Source organism: Pterocles gutturalis, unplaced genomic scaffold, assembly GCF_000699245.1.
Source record: "Pterocles gutturalis isolate BGI_N339 unplaced genomic scaffold, ASM69924v1 scaffold15518, whole genome shotgun sequence".
NCBI lineage: Eukaryota > Metazoa > Chordata > Aves > Pterocliformes > Pteroclidae > Pterocles > Pterocles gutturalis.
This window is the reverse complement of record NW_010118317.1, coordinates 19,354-38,821: the sequence shown is the minus strand read 5'-3', so window position 1 is coordinate 38,821 and position 19,468 is coordinate 19,354. Positions and strand designations below refer to the sequence as shown.

Sequence of the window (19,468 nt, the reverse complement as noted above, 5' to 3'; positions counted from 1 at the left end):
GTGCTTTTTTATTGTACTAAAAATTAGTAGATAGCACTTTAGGAAAAAATGCTGCTGAATACTATAGTCTGAACTATAACATAAGGGGTTTTTAAAAATCAGAAAGTGTGTTATGGAAACACATAGCTTCTATAGGAAAACAAATGCAATTTCTTTATGGTGCTGAGAATGTCAGCACACAGATTTCAAATCTGGAGGGATTTTAGTGTAAAATTCATGGAATATAGGTAATTTCTTACAAAAAGAAAACACAACTCCCCTCATGCCTGTGTAGTCCTACAACTGCTTTATGTACAGCTAATGTGTACCTATTCAAAAAAGTATGTTTCTTTCCTTTTGAAACTTTTTAAAAACATTAAAGCATTTTAAATCTTATTTTGTTATAAATGAGAACTTGCAAAGAAAAGTTTCTGATTGTGTAATAGGGTGAAAAAGAAAGACAACAAGGAATACAAATATCTTTTAAAATTTGGTCACAAGACCTGTAGTTTCATATCCTTTCCTGCAGTAGCTGATTTGTAATGCCTAGATTGTAGACAAGTTTGGGTTTTTTTTCCAGGGGATGTTGATGAGAGTTCTCCATCAGAAAATAGGAAGTAGCCCAATAAAGCAGTTGCATCCAATTAGTCTAAAAGAGTCTGAAAAAAGCTTATATTTAGCAAACTAAGTCATTTTAGAGAGGGATTATGTAATTTATTTTTATATTTTTTTTGCAGTTCTTGTTATCATGCAGGATGGCAGAAGTGCAGGAAAATCCTGCCTTTATCAGCTACTGAGACCAAGCGTTACATTTATTAATGTACTGCAGTTGAATTTGAGCAAAAATTTTAGCCACTGTGTTTTTCAGAGTTTAACTGTATATTCTTTAAAATATGAATGTTAAATTTGGGATGTTAGAATCAATTTATTAAGGATCCAGTAAGGTGGCTTTTAATTACCAGTGACGACATTAACTACTTTTCCATAGGCTTGAGTGTTCCTTTTATGTCAGGCAACTTTACTCCATCAGCTAGTATCTAAAAGTGGTTTTGCATGGAACACTGGAGAGATGAAGTGGGTGTAGGTTAAAGTTACCCATGAGATGGCTCCTGGAAGTGCCATCCATCTGTGCCTCTGAATGAACCTTTTCTTTGTGTACTATGCCACTGTTTTGAAAGACTAAGCCTGTCTGTTGAACAATGAGTTTTGTTTGTGAAAATTACATGTAGTTTCAGTGGCTCTGAATGATTCAGTAGTATACAAAACTTCTTGGCAAGTTAGTATGATTTGTATGTGAATTTTCCAATTGTATTTCAGACCTTAAGAAAGAAAGGCCTTAATGGTTGTGAGAGCCCTGATGCTGACGATTACTTTGAGCACAGTCCACTATCGGAGGACAGATTCAGCAAACTAAATGAAGATAGTGATTTTATTTTCAAGCGAGGCCCTGTAAGTACTTTTATTTTATCTCTACTTTTTATTTGTTGATCCTTTTTATTAACTTCATTATTTAGGCTCTGAACAAGAAGGAACACAGAGGGTGCGACAGCCCGGACCCTGATACTTCATATGTGCTCACGCCACATACAGAAGAAAAATATAAAAAAATTAATGAAGAGTTTGATAATATGATGCGGAATCATAAAATCGCAGTGAGTACTAAAGTATGGTTTGTGCTTCTATTAAGTGCATGAGATTTTTCCCAGTGTTTGTTTACCACTGAAGACCACTGCAAGGACAAGTGGATGTAATGGTTTGAGAAGGGAATGTATATTTTTGAGGGAAAATGAGGTGCTGATACTTGATCTTGTTAAAATATGTTTTATCTTAAAGAATAAGAAGATTTATCTCTAGCTTCTCTTTCGCACTCACAGTTTTTCATACCTTGTGAACATGAAGTATCATTTCTAAATTTCAGGAGCCTGGCTGTATTGCCTAATCCTACCTAAAATATTTTTATAAAGATAGACATTGCCGTGGGATGTAGAATAGTTTATTTACATCTTGTAGCTCTCTAACTGTCTGTTAATCAAGACTTTACAATATGTTACAAGCAGGCAAATAGAATTGGTTTAATTTTATCATCAAATCAGTGGAATTTTACTTTGCTGAGGACTGGATGTAGAAAGGTATTTAGATGGTAGAAGCTAAAGACACTGGTGCACTGTGGGAGCCTGAAAAGATTGGCATCTTACTCCTATTGAAATCCCAACAGATACTTCCATGGACACTGAAAGATCTTTGAAAATTTTGTCCCAAGTGCCTAATCTATTTGCAGCCATAAGTCACTTAATTGCTTTGGAAAGGTATGATCTCCTATCCCATAGTGTGATCAGAGGATCATTTTTCATTTTAGTGTTATCTGTTCAAAAATGAAATTGCCATTGTCTGAACCCCATATATTTACTGGACACATTGTTCATGTTCTCCTTGGTTTCATATATGCCCTTCAATTTTGGGGTCTAAGGCAAAAAGAAGATTTAATGGAGAAAGAACTCTTGGAAGAGAATTATTGGGCTCCAGAACTTGTGGAGTTTGGGGATAACAGTAGTGTAACTTTTGCATGTTTTCATGGAGGTGTACATGATGACATTTAATTTCCATCTACAAAAAGCAATTAGTGTTGAGTATTACAGGGGAGGTATTTTCTAAGAAAACCAATAAAGGACTTTGTCAGAGCCTTTGAATTTTTTAACATTGAGAATCTTGTAGCAATTAAAGTAAATGGACTGGCCAGGTTAACCAGCACAGACCCTGGGGTAATTGAGTAGTGTGTCCCCAGATGACTTGCTGATACTAGAAATCGTTTATTGTTCAGAGCAATAAGGCCTGGGGACTTAACAGCACACTGACAGTCATGACACCCAGCATCACTCCTTTTAAGCAAGTTCTTTATGCTCGAACGAGGCCAGTGTCTTTTGTTCCTGCTTTGTTTTGAAGCTTTTGATATCCAGCATTTCTGTGCTGAGACATCATCTTCAGGCTTCATCTCTCAGTGTGATACAGCTAAATTGCTCTCCCTTGATTTTCTATGGTCTTCATAAACAGTCTAGATTGTCTATGTGGACATCAGTGTAAATAAAAAAGGCAACATTATTTTTTAGCTCTGTAGCTCTGTATTTGTAACTTCAATTGGGCCGGTTATGGTTCTATTTCCAGTGCTTACGGGTCTGTGTAAGAACATAGTTTCTTTTGTTCTAGTGCACTCGTTACTGTCAAAGGATAGGAATGAGGCAAAGCATGAAGAATTCAGTCATAACCAAATGAGTACCATAGATGGGCAGAGGCAGCCTTTCTTGTAAGGTGTGAGGGGAAGCAGTCGTTTACTAGTTCTGTATTCAGAAACCTGCAGAAAAAAATGTTCCAACTGTTATCTTCTGTGTATTGGTTTAAGCATACTTCAGGTATTTCAAGTTTAGTTTGAGTTACTTGACAGCATGCCGTTTAAAAATAACATTTTTTTGTAGATATTAAGTAGTTTCTTGAAGTAGTTTTCCCGTGAAAACAAATACCAGTACAGCTTGTCATTAGTTAGGTACTGTGAATGATTTGCTAGCATTACATCACTATACTTCATTACTTTTTCCTTCCATCTGTGCCAAAAATTGATAATTATTCTTAGGAATGCTTCAGTACGAACACTGTCGTAGGCTCTTACTAGTAGGAGAATTTGTTTCTTGTAGAAAATGTATTATGCTCTTTTAATTAGTATAGCTATTGTTGTATTTCTAATATTATCCAATTATCATATAGAAGTATCAATCAATTTTAAACTGCACATGGCAGAAGTGCATCTTTTGAAGTATACTTGCTAGGTCACAAATGTTTGCCATCTGCATTTGACCTCTAAATCGAAACTAGTATCTCTCTATCCTCTCAATAAACAGTACCAAATTTTTACCCTTAAATTGTACCTGTTGTGGTTTTGTTTCCAGTAATTATGAGACTTGTGAAAGAAAATAGTCCCTTTTGTTTCAGAAACTCGTCACTGTCAAAGGATAGGAATGAGACAAAGGTCGAAGAAGTTAGTCATAACCAAATGGGTACCATAGATGGGCAGGCATCTAAGCTTTTGATACAAATAGTTGTTGAATAGCAAACATACATACATCAGAAAAGTAGTTGCCTTTTAAATAATACTGTAGAAATTAGGATTTTAAAAAATTAGATTTGCAAAAAAGCAAGATGGAGCGGTCATTCAAGCTGGGTTTTGTGGAACATACAATTGACAATTGAAATGTTTAAATTCAAATTACTGAACTTAGTGAATTTCTTAAGATGTTTACGGTTTTTAGTCTGTTTCAAAAGAAAGTTTTAGAGATTAGTAGTGATATTTTGGCGAGGTTATTAATACAAAATGTTATTACTAACTTTTCCTTTTTTGTGTAATAACTGGCTTTTATAATGTGCATGTTTGCTTACATTTTGAAGGTGCAACTGTTCATTGATTTGTAGACATGTTTAGCTTGTCATTGCTTTATAATAATCCAGATTAACTGATACATTTGTTGTATTTCTGAGCTTGCGAATTCATATGAGTGTCTTCAGTTGTTTGTATTTGAACTTCCAGTATTTTAGAAGTTTATGAGTAATTGTTTTGGAACTGTTTTCTATGATGTGTAAGAGTTTAATACCATACCCTTTTAAAATTGTATGCTCAACAGAGTTTTAAAACTAACATAATTAACTATTTTCTTTTTTAAACATGGGTAATTCCTGGCAAACTTTAATGTGTATTTTTTGTAATGTGCTATTCCTGCAAACATAATTAATGCTAATGTTTTTGTCTTGTGTCTGTTCCTTCTTGTCTTTCCTCCAGCCTGGCTTGCCTGCTCAGAACTTCTCGATGTCGGTTACAGTTCCAGTGTCCAATCCCAACACTTTAACCTACAGTAACCCAGGGAGTTCCCTCGTATCCCCATCACTGGCAGCCAGTTCATCGTTAACGGACACGACCATGCTCTCCCCACCTCAGAACACCCTGCATCGGAACGTATCACCTGGGGCCCCTCAGAGACCACCGAGTACTGGCAATGCAGGTAAGATTTCAGTACTGTTGTGCTTTCCTTTTATGCAGGTTTTTTTGTTTAAAAAAACCCCACAAACAATCAAAAGTGACAAGTTCTTAATGGTATTGGTGCATTTTATATTTTTTTTAACACCTTAAGTTTTGAAGTACAAAAGGATATGAAGCATAATGAAAGCAAGTTAATTTAATGCTCTGGCTTATTTTTATTAGGTGGAATGCTGGCGACAGCTGACCTCACAGTGCCAAATGGAGCTGGTACCAGTCCAGTTGGTAAGTGTGGTATCACGTCCTTGTTGAAAAATGGTATTGTGGTTTTATTTTCACAGTTACTCAACAGCAATTTTTCATTTTGACTCTTTTGAAAAAGTGGTTATGGAAGAACAAAGGTCGTAATTTTCTTAGTTGCCGTATAATTGTCAAGTCTTATAAATTCTTATCGGGCATGTAACTTTTTACTGCCGTGGCCTTTCCACTTCAGTAATATTTGCATTTTTTTATTTTAGTGGTTTTCTGTAGTAGCATGCCGCTCTTGCTTTTGTGTTTCTTTACAGGTGTAATTACAGCACTCCAAAGAGATCTTAGGTTCACCAGGTTTCTTACTCTGTATGAAGTTCACTGCACTTACTAAACTATTACACTAAGGACACCTCAGCTGGCTTCCCAACTTTAGTATTCATAAGACCTGGATGTTTGATACTGGTCGTGGTGCCAAACAAAATTAAGAAAATACAGACTGTATTGTTTGTATTGCCATGTGTATCTTGCTAATTATTTTCTAGCAGTTGTACAAAGAAAGCAATAAATCTTGGAAGCTCATAGCTTCTGTCTTAATTTTGGAAGATGATCAGGATTTCTTTCAAAACCAAATTGGAGATCTTGCCAAAAATCAATTTCACAGTATTTTTTGGTCTTCAGTAAAAATATATGATAGCACTTTTTCATTTAAATAATACTTTGTCTCCCCTAAACAAAACTTAGTATTCTGGTAGAGGGCAGGCAGCCATTGAAGTTTATCACGTCACAGAAAGACATTCCTTGAGATGTCTTGGTGACTGAAGGTCAGTTTTGGAAACACACATAACTCTCTTTGGTATGTGTTCATAGCAAGGAATTAGAGAATCAACTGTTGACCTTTCAGTATTTGCCCACTGGCTACTTATTGTGGCAACTAGGAAAAAGTTCTTTGAAGATAAAGTCAGGCAATTGAATTTATGAATAAAAAGTGCTGCAACTACAAGGCTGAAAGCACAGGATTGACTTTCCACTCTTCATCCATTCTTTAGCTATGTGCAGCAAAGATATGAAATATTAAAGCATGGTTTCCATCAGGTAAGCAAGATTTTAAATGGAGGAAACTTTCTGAGTTGGAAAAAAAGATGACTATTTTTAGAAACTGTGGAGGTCAGATGTTAATTTCCATAGCATTTCTCAAGTCAGACTAAATGAGTTTATTATCAAGCCGTTTCAGGCCTCTTTTCCAAAATCAGGCTTTAGTAACAGCAGCCTCTGATTTAAGACTAATTCTTTCAATAAGCAAATAAAACAGTTGTTTACAGCACTTGCTATAGAATATTAAACTATAGAAATACCCAGTTACAGCAGCTTGGTGAACATATTTCATGCAGTAAAATGTTTTCCTTCTTGCATTTATTAATAGTTGATGTGGAAAGTCAAAATGCATCGCTTATCTCTTACTTTGCAGAACATTGCACCCAAAATGTTCTACATGTACCCACTCATTTCTAGAAATGTTGTTCATGGAAGTAAGAGTTGTGACTGTACAAGAACAGTGGAACACATCTATAAGAAGTACCCCTAGCGAAACTCAAATATCTAGTTAACACCAGAATGCTAAGCCACAGAGTACCCTAAGTTGCTGGAACTCCACTTTCTACTAGAATATGGCATGGCTTCTTTTGAATACTGTCAGGTGCACGGTATCCTTCTCAATTGCAACTGAAAATCAAGAAACTATATATAACCAGATGGAGTAAATGTGCTAACTTGTCAGTTTGAGCTTGGCAGCTGCCATTGAAGTGTGTGTATCAAGTTAATTATGTCTGCATACAACAATAGTCTTAGTTTCTTGCTACATTTATTGTAGAATTCACTGTTCAAAATATTTTATTCTTTTAGCTTTCCGTCTTCTTTTAAACTTCTCAGGAATGGAGAATTCTCCTATAGATACAGATGTGACAGGTCACGTGTCAGTTTTGCAGCGCTCAATTTATAGGAGAAATGTCAAAGAGTACTGGCATACCCGTATTCCCAGATATTCTCTTACAGACAAAGGAAAAACCCAAGTCTTACTCGACATAGTGAAGTTTTTGAGCATTTGAGATTTTGTTCTCATTTCACCGAAAGATACTTACACATCTCCATCTCTGAGTAAAAAGCAAGTAAAGGTTATCTCACATAGTTGGGACCCAGTTTGGAAAAAGATGTTGCATAAAAAGCCTCATATTTAGTTCACATGAGCCTTTCTCAAGTCCTGTGTAACTTGATTGGAATAGATGATTTGCTTTAGCAGTCAATCTGCCAACTTAACAGTTTTTCTGTGGAAAATTACTTTGAGTAAAAATATCTGCATGTTGTAGCAAAGATTGGTAGGTGTTTTTTTATGTCTGGAACTGAAAATTTTGTGATAATTTTATAATACTGAGAGCTTATTTCACATGCAGCTGTCATAACACTGAAAAAGCATTTTTATTTTTTAATATTTTTAAGATTTTACCCACCATATGAAAAACATTTGCTGAAATTTTTTTCTTGGCAAGTATTTCAGTTTTGAGAGGGGAAAAATGTCCAGCATTGCAACAATGTTTGCTTTTGATCTAACTTATTTTTTCTGTTAATTAAATCAAATGTTTTGGAGGTAGAATTTTTATTATACTGTTGCCCATGGTCAGTATTAAACCCTGTTCAGGCTGTGATGGGCATCTAATATGCTTCAAGTATCTCGTATCACCAGGATGTGTACAACTTGATTCTTTGAAATAGAGCTGAAGGATGTACCTGCTTGAAAAACCGGGACTGGTGAGCTGTTGGAGCCCTAATAAGAGCCAGTCTAGATCATGTGTCATCTTTTCTCCTGGCCTCAGGAGGGATTATGCAGAGGTGCAGCTGACAGTTTACATGCCCCTGTAAACTGCTTGTATGTCCCCGGAAAGGGATCAAGACAGAGAAGTGTGAGAGGCCACACCTGTAAATGGTTCCCTTTGTCTTGAGGGCTTGCCTGATTGGGAGAGCTTTTCCTAAGTCTGAGGATAAAAGAACTTTTTAGCTTGGTCTTTCACAAGCCTGAGTCAAGGGCTAATATGCTGCAATTCTTAAGAGAACACCAGAAGGCTTCAATTACAAACCAGCTTTCCGTGGTTACCTTTGCATTCATGTTGTTTTGTTTGTTAAATGAGAGACACCCCAATGAAAAGTATCCAGCTAACCCTGGAAGAACATACTTCTTACAGGAATTTTGCTTGAAACTGGACTAATGCTATCTGCCTCTTCCTTAAGAAAACAGACTTTCTTCTTTCTCCACCCGCAGTCTGTCTCACCAGTCTGTATCATCTGCATCAGACATGGCTTGGCACTGTTGTTGTAGGTGACCACCTTGGGAAAGCAACTGTGAACCTTGAGCTTATTCCTACTGCAAGGTTATGTGTTACTGGTGGTGTTTCTAATCTGCTGTACTTTTCTAACTGGAAGTATCTGTCACAGGTAGTCCTTCACTAGCCAGAGCTCCTCACTTCCTGGCTTGTGTTGAAAGTGGTTTGATTTAAGAATGTATGTTCATCTGATGCTAAATGCACTGGACAAAGGTTCTTCCTCTTTGATGTCAGTAGTGTCAGTATAGTGTTTTGCCTTGCTCTGATCTTTAAGATTACTCGGGGCAAATACAACAGTCAGTGTTTCAGCCTTCTCCAAGGAAGAAGTTGGAGGATCCCTAAGGAACACTGAGAGCAGCCTGTTTACTCTTACAGCTTCCAAGCTCTCCTCAAGTACTGCAAGTGGACTGCACACCAGCTGTTCCACAGGGTGCAAGCTGAACCCTTTTGCTAGACGCTGTCAGCACATAACAAAGTTTGATCCATCTATCATCCTCTGATTAGATCAGCTCATGAGTGGCTGAAATCAGCGTGAAAAAATATGCTGGTAGAAGAAAGCATTTGAGTTGTTTGTTTTGGTTTTTGGTGGGGTTTTTTTGTGTTTTTTGTTGGGTTTTGTTTTGGTTTTTTTTTTAAAGTGTAGTAGTCTGTTCTTGGGAACCACGCGTCCACATGTGGTCAGTTCAGCCCCTGAACTACCCTTAGTTTTTAGTTGAAATTTCATATATTGTTATGTGTGATCATTATCTTACTATAATTTCTGATTTACTAAGAGGTACAAGACAGTCCTGGTTAGATTTTGCCCTGTGTATAACAAATTATTAATCTCCCAGCTGGATTAAAGTATTGCAGCATATCTGTGTGAATTCTCAACATTTCTGTAATGTCACCTTGCCCAGAATACCACAACACACATCATCAGATGTTCTAAAGGTCTGCTGTCCATTCTCTACCGTTCTTTACATTGGCTTTGTGTAGGTACATAGAAACCAACAAGTTCAGAAAGCAGAACTCTGATTTCATTACATTATTTAGTTGACAAAAGACCTGAAAGATGACCAGTTGCCACTGCTAGTGTTTCACACAGTTAGATAACGTTTAGATACAAAAGCGGTATGCCTTCATTTTAGGTTTGCTGCTGCATTTTGAATAATAACACTCATCTTGAAGAAAGCCCATTTGACTTCTACATATTCTTTAAAATTTTCTCTGCTTTTATGTAGCCCTAGGCAAAAAAAAAAAAAGATTCCAGCAACCTGGGAAAGGAGGGATTTTTTAGTTTTGTAACATGAGTAAGCATTCCCTTGGCACTTAGTTGTGTGTATTTTATTGTGTGTTTGAATATCTGAAGTACTGTCTTAGAAGTATAAATCTTATGTTAGACATGTTTCAATATCTTACATTACTGTCAGAGGTATACTTTAATTCATCATAGTATTATCTGAAGTATTGATTTGTAAAGATCAGTGGAAATACATTTGTTTCATCTTCCTTGAGATGTTATAGTAAATTCTTTCGAAAGCTAGCAGAGAACTTAGGCTGTTTGAAATGAATGTAGAATCTGCCGTGATCTCTCTGCAAAGCTGAAAGGGGTACGAATGGCAAATGCTGGTGGATCTATGGTTTGGTTTTTTGGTTTTTTTTTTTCAATTTCCACTTAAAGCTGTCTTACTCAAGGGGGGAAAAAAATTGACTGGCTAATGCACATAGAAATGCTGTTGTTGTATTTACTTGAAATAGTTTCCCCCCCCCCCCCCCCCGGGCCCCAATTAAAAATTTTTTTTTTTTCTTTAAAAATTTCCCCCCCCCCCCCCCCAAGGTGCTACATGTAAATATTTTTCTTAAATAGATTTTTATCTTGTCTTCTAGAAGCATAGTGAATCGATGGCTTATTGCAGTTTTCAGTTTGCTTCTAATTATGTGACATTTCTTGGGTTGTATGATGTCATTTGAGGCATAAATATTTATGGATATTTAGGATTCTTATTTTTGCTTAATTTTAAATTGCTTAGCCACTTGCCTGCAATTGTTTTCCAAAACTGCATATAACTGTTCAGTTTCTCCAAAGGTGAATCACAAAAAAAAGATTAATGGCATCCATGACTATAATTTATTCCTTGAGTAGTAATAAGTACATGGAGTACTTTCCAGCCACGTGTGTTCATTGTTTCAGCTGATATGATTTATATAGTGAAATATGAGTCTGTCTCATGTAATTGAATGCTGCATCTTGGGCTGCAGGACAGTAAATGGGATTAAGCTGTGTTACGTTTCTGAATATACAGTTGTTAAGATGGGTAGGTTTAAACATTTGACTTCAGAGAAGTTATTTCACAATAAAACATTTTCCAACTAAACAAGAAGTAGGCTAGTGTCCATTGGCAATGTTTGTTATAATAAATCTAATTAAATTATAATTTTAATCTTTGCTTAAAAGGATTCATATAAATGAGAGCTTATCATCTTTGCATTGGTGTCTGTTTTCCAAATAAGTGTTTTGAAAATGCTTTCATAGTCTGTTTTAAAGAATTAGAGTTACATAAAACTCTTCTGATGGAAGTAAAAACAGTAGTCTTATTTTCCACTTCACAGAGGATTTTATGTTCTGTTTCCATTTTTCAGTTTGATAATGGTTTTACACATAAAGTGATTGTCTTTGGGGAGGGTCTGTAGTGGGTGGGGTAGATACAATTTCTGTATTATACAAAATAGTAAGTAGAATTTATGGGGTTATTAAAGCCTCACTTTGGCAAACTGCCATGTAGTTGCATCATCCTGTAATTGTTATCTTTCTGGCTCCTGACCTTACTCTAAGAAATACCATGCTTTTAGTTATCCTCTCACTCTTAACTTGTAATTTGATTTTCTTATTAAATTATTAGCAGGAAAAAAGGCTTTAAGTTTCATATTAAAAATGAATATTCTACAGTCTTATTGCAGCCCCAGCATATGATTCTTCAAATAATCAATATAGATACTTCAGTGTTTGCTAAATGTTCAATACTTGCTATTTGTAACTAAGGGCTGCTATTGGATTAATACCCGTAGTACTGCACAATTACGACATTTTTTGTTTCTCCCATTCGTAATATATTTTTTTTAACACTCATTTCAGGAAATGCTCAGCCCTTTGTTGGAACAAATGTTTCGCCTCTGCCTTGCTGCTGAGTGATATTGAGCAGAGAAGGCGATGGCAAGGACTTTGTTGTTTTTGACAGCACCACTGAAAGCGTGAAATGTTTCTGTAGGATTGGCAGAGCCTTGTAATAAGGGCTGCAGGAAATGACTGTATTGGGTGTGGAAGAAAGACACTGTCCAGATTTAACACACGAGCTACCGAAATACTTGCAAACAGAGGACAGGAAATGGTATCATAGGATAGACTGAAATGCTGTACAGAACTTCATTGTTTGTACAAAGTGTTATTGTTCTGAACTTTAAATTCAACTCAGAACACCACAGCTTTGGCATATGAAAGGTAACGCTGGCAGCCTGGGGATAAAGTGCTATTTATTATTAGGTTAAAGCCTAGACTGTACTTTTTTATCACAGTAAGTTCTTTAAATGTTCTGGCATTTTTGTTGAAAAGGGAAGAATCTGTAACATTTTTTTAGATATAATTTGGTGAAAATTATGCTGCTTTCTAATAATTTTTCCTCCCTCGCATCTGTTTCCAAATCCATTTAATTCTTACTCTGTCCATTGTGCAAGATTTGTCTTGCAATCTGATGCTGTATAGGCTGTATGTAACTAATGTTTACACTCATTTATAATGCATAGGTATTGATGCATAAATGTATTTAACAAAACTATGATTCTATGAAAATAGTCTCAGTTTCAGGAACCTTAGGGGTAGCAGATAACTTAATCTCTCTTTTTTGTTTGGGTTTTCTGTGTGACCTAGCTGTGGCTAGTTTTCCCCTAGCAGTCAAGAGTAAATTTAGCTCTAGTACGTATTCTCAGCTCCAGCCCAACTCTTTAGCCACTTTAACTATTTTTTATCACTAGCCTAGAAGCATCACAATAAACTCTGCTGTTTTCTGCTGAGCAATGCAGATGCTTTAATCACAAAATGTGTTTTTGCTGTGGTTTTTAATACAGAAGGAAGAATGCTGACGTGAAAAGCTTTTTCATCTTTCTGCTGTGTTCCTTCTCTCTCCCATAACTTCTGAGTTAAATGGTAGAATTATCAGAAAATGTATTCCTATACCTCCAGTACAAATGTTTCAGGAAAATACTAAATTAGAATAACTCCTCCTTGCTCTGTTGGCCTTGAAAAACTCGAGGGACAGATCATCCATGAATGGTCAGGCTTTTGGCACAGTAGGAAATCCACAAAGAAAGTAAATCCTGAGTTTGAAATCCTGTCTTTAAAGTTGTGAATTTACTGCTCATCCATATATGAACAAGAATACTGTAGTTGCAAATTCCTCCAAGTTCTACCTACTTACATTTTTTTTCCTTAAAAGTATGTGCAATAACTGTGTTTCCAAAAGACCTTTATAAAAACTCAGTAGAATATCTTCAGATCAGCACAAGAGCTGTGTTGTAATTCTTACACTGATCTTTGCTTTTCCACTTCTAAACTGATGAAACAATATGTAGGGTTCCATTTATGGTGGACAGGAAAAAGGAGAAGATTGCATTTGGCAGTTCCTCCACCATGTAGCAAGGATGGAGGAGGCTCCCTTACTAGCATCCTGGTGAATTCACACCCAGGTTCTCAACATACACCAGCCAAGTATCTCGGCAGCCCCCGTCACCGTCACTGAATGTGCTGTTACTGGTACATGATATTGTTCTTCATTCTTGTTAAGCTTTTAAAGGCATTAAAATTTAGCTAAAGATGGTAGAATGTGACACTGACAACTTTCATATTTTAATTGCTTTTAGATTAATATGTACTTAATGTAATAAAATTGGATTGGGCATAGGGGCCTTTTCAAATTAGAATAGTAATACAAAATTCATGCCAGTAGGGCGCTACAGGCTATTAGAAGAGAACTTCCCACACAGTGAACTTTGTGTGATGGACTTTTCCCTGAATTGTGACTATAAAGGCTGCTTTCACAACTGCAGTGTTAGTATAAACATAATAATCTCACTATGAATTGTATTTATTTATACACACATACACAGGTTCTGTAGTGTGAACTATAGGGTTCCCTGTTGCAAAATTGCCCTGGCTTAACAACTTCTTTTCGTTTGCAGCTGAATAAGGTGTGTGTGTTTTGGGAATTGTTGCTATAAATATGATAAAATCATTGGAATGTGGCTTCAATTTTTTTTTTTCTGAGAAATATATTTTAGTTAACGATTGGTGTTTTTGCCAGTAAAGGAAAATAGAATACTAGGCACTTCTCTGTTATACTGTCTTGTTGTGTTTTTCTGATCTGTTTGGAGTGTAAACTAAGGCCTGTATCTTCAGTGTATTCAGCTTCTGGAGATTTCAGTGCTGAAGCTGGGACCTGTAGGCTTTGGTTTCTCCAGTTCTACTTGGAATGAGTATGAGGAGTGAGGTAGAGAAAGACCGGTGTAACTAAATTGATGGGCATAAATGACGTGTATATCTGTGTCCAGAGCTTGGAATGACTTCAGAGGGAAAGGATTTGTTCTCCTCATTGTTGCTAAGTAGAATAATCAGACAGTATATGTTTTTGAGACTGAAATTAATTTTATTAGAGAATAGATACTGAAGTCCTGCGAATCTTGAAGATATTTGAAGAATACATTTTGTAAATAGAGACTTTAAGAGCTGATCTGTATTCTCACAGGCAGCGATTCAGTGTAGTCGTGTTCTGTGGGGGTGGGGATGAAGTGGGGTTGTGCAAAAGCACACACTTTTGTGCAGGCTCAGCCTTGAGGAACTTCAAAGGGCAAAATAAAAAACCACAACAGATGTTATTAGAAATAGGTCTTTGACAATATGCTCTTCTCAGCATTTAAGCTGCCACAGTGTGCCCTTGAGGTGATATTACCTTTACATATCGATCTTCTGGTGAAAGTGGTTTCTTTGGTCGATTGTTCAATACTGCGTCTCGTGTGAGAAGTTTGTCATTGGAAGCTTTGCAAAAGAAATATCTCGTAATTTGTACATGAGCACCAAAATTTTGCATTGCTACTTCTGTTCAGTCTTATGGGACATTTGTTTTGCCTCTTTCAGGAAATGGGTTTGTGAATTCTCGAGCTTCACCAAGTCTACTGGGAACTACTGGTGGTGGGAATGGCTTAGGCAAAGTCATGCCTACAAAGTCTCCACCTCCACCTGGAGGAGGTAATCTTGGAATGAACAATCGCAAACCAGACCTCCGTGTTGTCATCCCACCTTCCAGCAAGGGTATGATGCCACCATTGGTAAGTTAAAACATTTGCTCTATGACTGACTTTGTAAAAATGAAGTGTTCTGTCCACGCACACAGGGAGAAACTAGCCCATCTGCTTGCCATAGGTTACAGTACTAGAAAGGTGTTTGTATTCTGAAATTCACTAATGAAAATCTTATAAGTTATAAGTTGTTACCATGGGAGAAATAATTTTTTTTTAATTAAATTAAGGTTTTTTTTTTAAAAGCAATTGAACCTAAATGTGGTTAGAGTGCAATCCTAGGGACATAGATTGGGATTTTGTTGTTTTGATTTGACATCTTGCTGACTTGATGCTGAGAATTTTGTTGGTTTGGAGGATGTGGGTTTTAAAAAGGGCTATCCATTATTCTGTGGAGGAATGGCTGATTTTATTGGTGATGTGAACTGCATTAACGTGCCCTAAAGCACACTTTGGACCTGTTTTTCCTGGGTCATAATGGTTGTGGGATGTAAAATGTAGCTTCAGTGGTAATGACGGTCTGACAGGCACGTTTGTTTGATGTGGTGTGCTGGAGTGCAACCTTGGGTGTCCTATGGTGGACGTCATGTCCTCAGTGAGGACATAAAAGAGTAATGAGGATCAGGCTCAGCCCCTATGTGTACTTTTCAATCCTACTGTGCAGTTTGGCATGTTTAGTAATGCTTGTTCAGCCTAGCTTTGGAATAGCACGCAAGTTTTGTGTCAGACATGAGGCAACCACAGCATTGAGACCAGAACAGGTCTTTCAGGAAGAGTTACTCTATTTTTCCTTAGATTTGGTCAGACAAATCCTTTGGTCTTAGTCTTTCACTGTCCTGTCGAAATTTTAAACATCTGTGTGTACATTTTCTGTTTTGTGTGTGTGGAAGAATGAACCATAACCAAGAGGAGGAGAATATAAACAATAAAAGTCCTCTCTGTATAATTCTTATTTGTTTTAAGATACCACAAGTGCTTATACTTGTTACTGGTATTCATGATGAATAATATAAAATTAATCCAAGTAACAAAAGCTATAATTATCCTCAGAGTAATGATTCTTGAAGTTTAAGGTTTTTCTAGGAATACTGAAGTGTAAAAGACATAGGAAACACACTGGCTGATTATTAAAGTGAAAATTAACTTTTAATTAGAAGTAGTAGAGCGTCTTGTTAATGCACTTGTTCTAATGCTGGTAGCACACAGTACCTATTGACTGTTGTGTTGTTAAGCACAACATAATATTCAGTTCAGGTTTTTGTCTTTTTGAGGAAATTGTAAAGAGATTTCAGAGTAGAGGTGTTGGGATGGTTGTATGTGAACAATATTTTGTTACCGAGCTGGATGTTTATTGCATCAGTCCAGCCAGGAACTGCTGTGCTCCATATCTGCGTATGTCATCCGTGTGTGGCTGTGTCCTTGTTTTCACCAAGCTCTTGCTGCACTCGTTTTGCCAAAGCGTGTGTTCTTTCAGTGCAGTATTTTTTTTAATTGACCTGAATTATGTAAAGTATTACACTACCTAGTAGTATTATTCACAGAATCAGGTGGCAAATTCACGTTATTAATTAAATAAAAATCTTAAAGCACAAACATGACTTTTAATTTCATTTTTGAAAGCAATGCTATCTTTAGTAACTGTGTTATCCCTCTTGTTTGCTGAGTACAGTCGGAGGAGGATGAATTGGAGTTGGTGAGTTTGGGCTGCAGTTTGATGAGAGAGAGCAAGATACTGAAAATATCTTTTACTACAGCTTTTTTAACTGTAGTTTCATTACGTATTTTAAATAATTCCAGTGTTCCCTTGGTAGCAGACAAAAATACATTTGTTTTATGAAACTTAAAACTCAACCAATTCAAGTTGAAAACACGTCCAAAGTCTGGTGCTTTCCATTTGTAAACTTCTATTTTTTTTCCTGAAAATATTTCTGTTTTTCTTGGAGGGAACATTGGAAAAAAGCCTTACAGAGTAACTGTCCATGTGTGTAGGATATTTACAGTGTTTTATGTAAAACATAAATAGCCACTTCTCATCCCCTAAATTATTGACGTATTTTTAGAAAGTGGCTTCACTCCTGAACTTCTTCAGATTGTAACACAAGCCCTGTATTACTTCTCTTATTTTCAAGGAGATTACATCATTGCTGGTGAGGTCACCTTTTTGGAGTTTAGAATTATTTCATCCTGCGTGAGATTATCAAACCACAGGGGTGTTCCCTGTTTACCAAAAGGAATAGAGAATTGCAAAATGAATAATTCTACCTTTTTCCGGTGGAAAGATATTTTGCTTTTGAAAGGAAGCTCTTGGGATTTGTGTTTTTTTCTATTTTTTCCAAAAGGTTTTAACATTTGGCATTCTGTCTGGAAAATAACGTTAAGGCTAAAATAATTCGTAACATATTTTTAGAGCAATTTGCAAATTGTTTAGCTGCTGTAGCACAAACCATGCAGAAGATGCTGCATCAGTGCAATTGGAGAGATATACGAAGAAGTCTGCCTAGTGCATACGTTGGTTTGGTTTTGAACATGGACCTGTTGCTAAGATGAGGCTCTAATTGCATGAAAGCATGGAAAATGTAGTGATTTAGATAAATTTATTGATGAATGCATGCTTTTGGTTGATTTTTTTACCTTAAACGTGAGCAGTCGATTTACAGAGGTAAGGGGAAACGATTTTCGAAAGTCAGTATTTAAGTTTTGTAAGGGTTTTATTGGAATGACTCGTGGTTATAAACAGCTGTCATGCATGCTCTCACCTTTATAGAGGAGTGTCTGGTTTCCAGTGCAGGAAATAGAGCTGTAATTCCATGTAGAAACACTTAATCAAAGCAGCATTGCAACTGGAAGTGTGCAAAAGCTCTTAAGGTATTCCAACCTGCTGAAAGTTGCTGTAACCTTTGCAGTGAGAACAGTGCCGCTCGCTGCAGGATTTACAGATCCCGTACGCAGCGTGGGCCCTCTAGTGGTTTTAAAAACTGGGCTGATCCCTTAGGGAAGAAAGCTCACACAAAGAGAAGTAGTAATGTCTTCTTCAAACAGGGTAAAGAAATATGAAACACACCTGCAGTGCTAGGTCTCTTCTTATGCTAATTTCTGATGCTAATCCCAGTGTCCAAATCGTGTCTGCAAACATTCGCTCTGGATGGCTGGAACTGAGCACTGAGTATGAAAACCAGATACGAACATAGCATGAAATAAAGATATTGAATTCTTCCTGTTACTGCTATCATGTGCACTGGTTTAAAAAATAACTTAAAAATTCCTGAAATTTGTCATTAATCTTTGGCTTATCTAAATATTTATTATATCTTTGTATGGCTGAGTGCTCAAGGATTATATTCAGAAGTAAATTACCTCTGAAAACCACCTTTATTAGCCACTCAGAAAAAGAAAAAAAAATCCCATGGGGAAATCCTTTGGTCTGGATTGTTTCCCAGTATACTCCTCTTAACTTTTCCATTATACAGTAATCCCAACTTTATAGGCTGCCATCCAAGAAAGCTTTGGAAAAAGGTCAATTCCTGACAGACACAAAAATCTGCTCTAATAACGTATCTTTTTCCCAGATAAACTCGGTCTAGTGGAGATTTTCAGAAGTACGTAAGTGATTTAAAGGGATAAATAACACAGACAGTGGGACTTTCTCTGGGCCTTAGAGCTTTGAAATCTGCATCCTCTGAAGCAGAGCGGGTACATCTGCTGAGCAAATGCCAAAGAGCCTCCAAATTCCTACGGGGCTCAAAGGTGGGCTTTCAACAGCAGTCAGACAAAACAGAGATCAGAAGGGGGTGGCCAGTGGAAGGCTGTAGCTAATATGGTAGCCGTGGTATGGTTTTTTTCTTTAAATTGGAAAGATACAAGCCAAGGGCTGATAACGCTCGATTAATCTTCACAAGTTTGAGCTTGAAATTGAATACAGCGCTGTTTCTGTACCTGCTCATTCTGTTAGTACAAAGGGAATAGTGCATTTTTAATACCACTCGCACGCTCAAGATCAGAGTGGAGAAAAAAAATAAGTGCTGCAGATACTGAAATCCTTGTATACCTGTCTGAAATGAGGGAAAAGCAGTAGAAGCTTCAATCTTTTAAAGCCAGGAAATGAAGCTCTACGAAAGAGATGAACAATTGCTACTTTTGCAGCAAATATTTTTTCAGTGATAGAGACTTGCTGTAAAAACATATTTTGAGCAATTTGAAATCCAGCTCCCTCAATCAGGAATGGTTCTGCAAGAATGTAGACACACAGGGTGTGGAGACTGCTACTGCTGTCAGTATTTCTAAGACTTCTGTAGGTAAAACTAAGTATCTCTTGTTTAAAAATAAAAAATGTAGCATTTCCTGTTCTGGACAGTATCTGGCATGGCTAAATGGTGTTGCCTCCATGAAGAGCAGGATGTTCTGTGACAGCAGCTTTGCTTTCTGGTGGTATTCACCAGTGTGTAATACAGGGTTTCTGAACAGCAAGTTTGGTTAAAGAGCTTAGTTGGAGTGATATGTTTGCTATAGAATTTTGTTCCAGTATATGGGAAAG

At 36.7% G+C, this 19,468-nt stretch overlaps 1 protein-coding gene across 5 annotated transcripts in view; it reads left to right on the top strand.

Moving 5' to 3' along the window:
* MEF2A (myocyte enhancer factor 2A) overlaps window positions 1-19,468 on the top strand; it is a 52,092-nt gene that overhangs the window by 23,959 nt on the left and 8,665 nt on the right. Inside the window, exons 3-7 of one of the 5 annotated variants that reach the window (XM_010076156.1) lie at window positions 1,297-1,428; window positions 4,799-5,018; window positions 5,219-5,278; window positions 14,777-14,967; window positions 16,607-16,630. In XM_010076156.1, the coding sequence (XP_010074458.1) occupies window positions 1,297-1,428; window positions 4,799-5,018; window positions 5,219-5,278; window positions 14,777-14,967; window positions 16,607-16,630 (627 nt within the window). Of the gene's footprint in view, window positions 1-1,296; window positions 1,429-1,493; window positions 1,632-4,798; window positions 5,019-5,218; window positions 5,279-14,776; window positions 14,968-16,606; window positions 16,631-19,468 lie in introns of all 5 variants that reach the window. The other 4 variants (XM_010076155.1, XM_010076159.1, XM_010076157.1 and 1 more) reach the window with 4 other exon arrangements.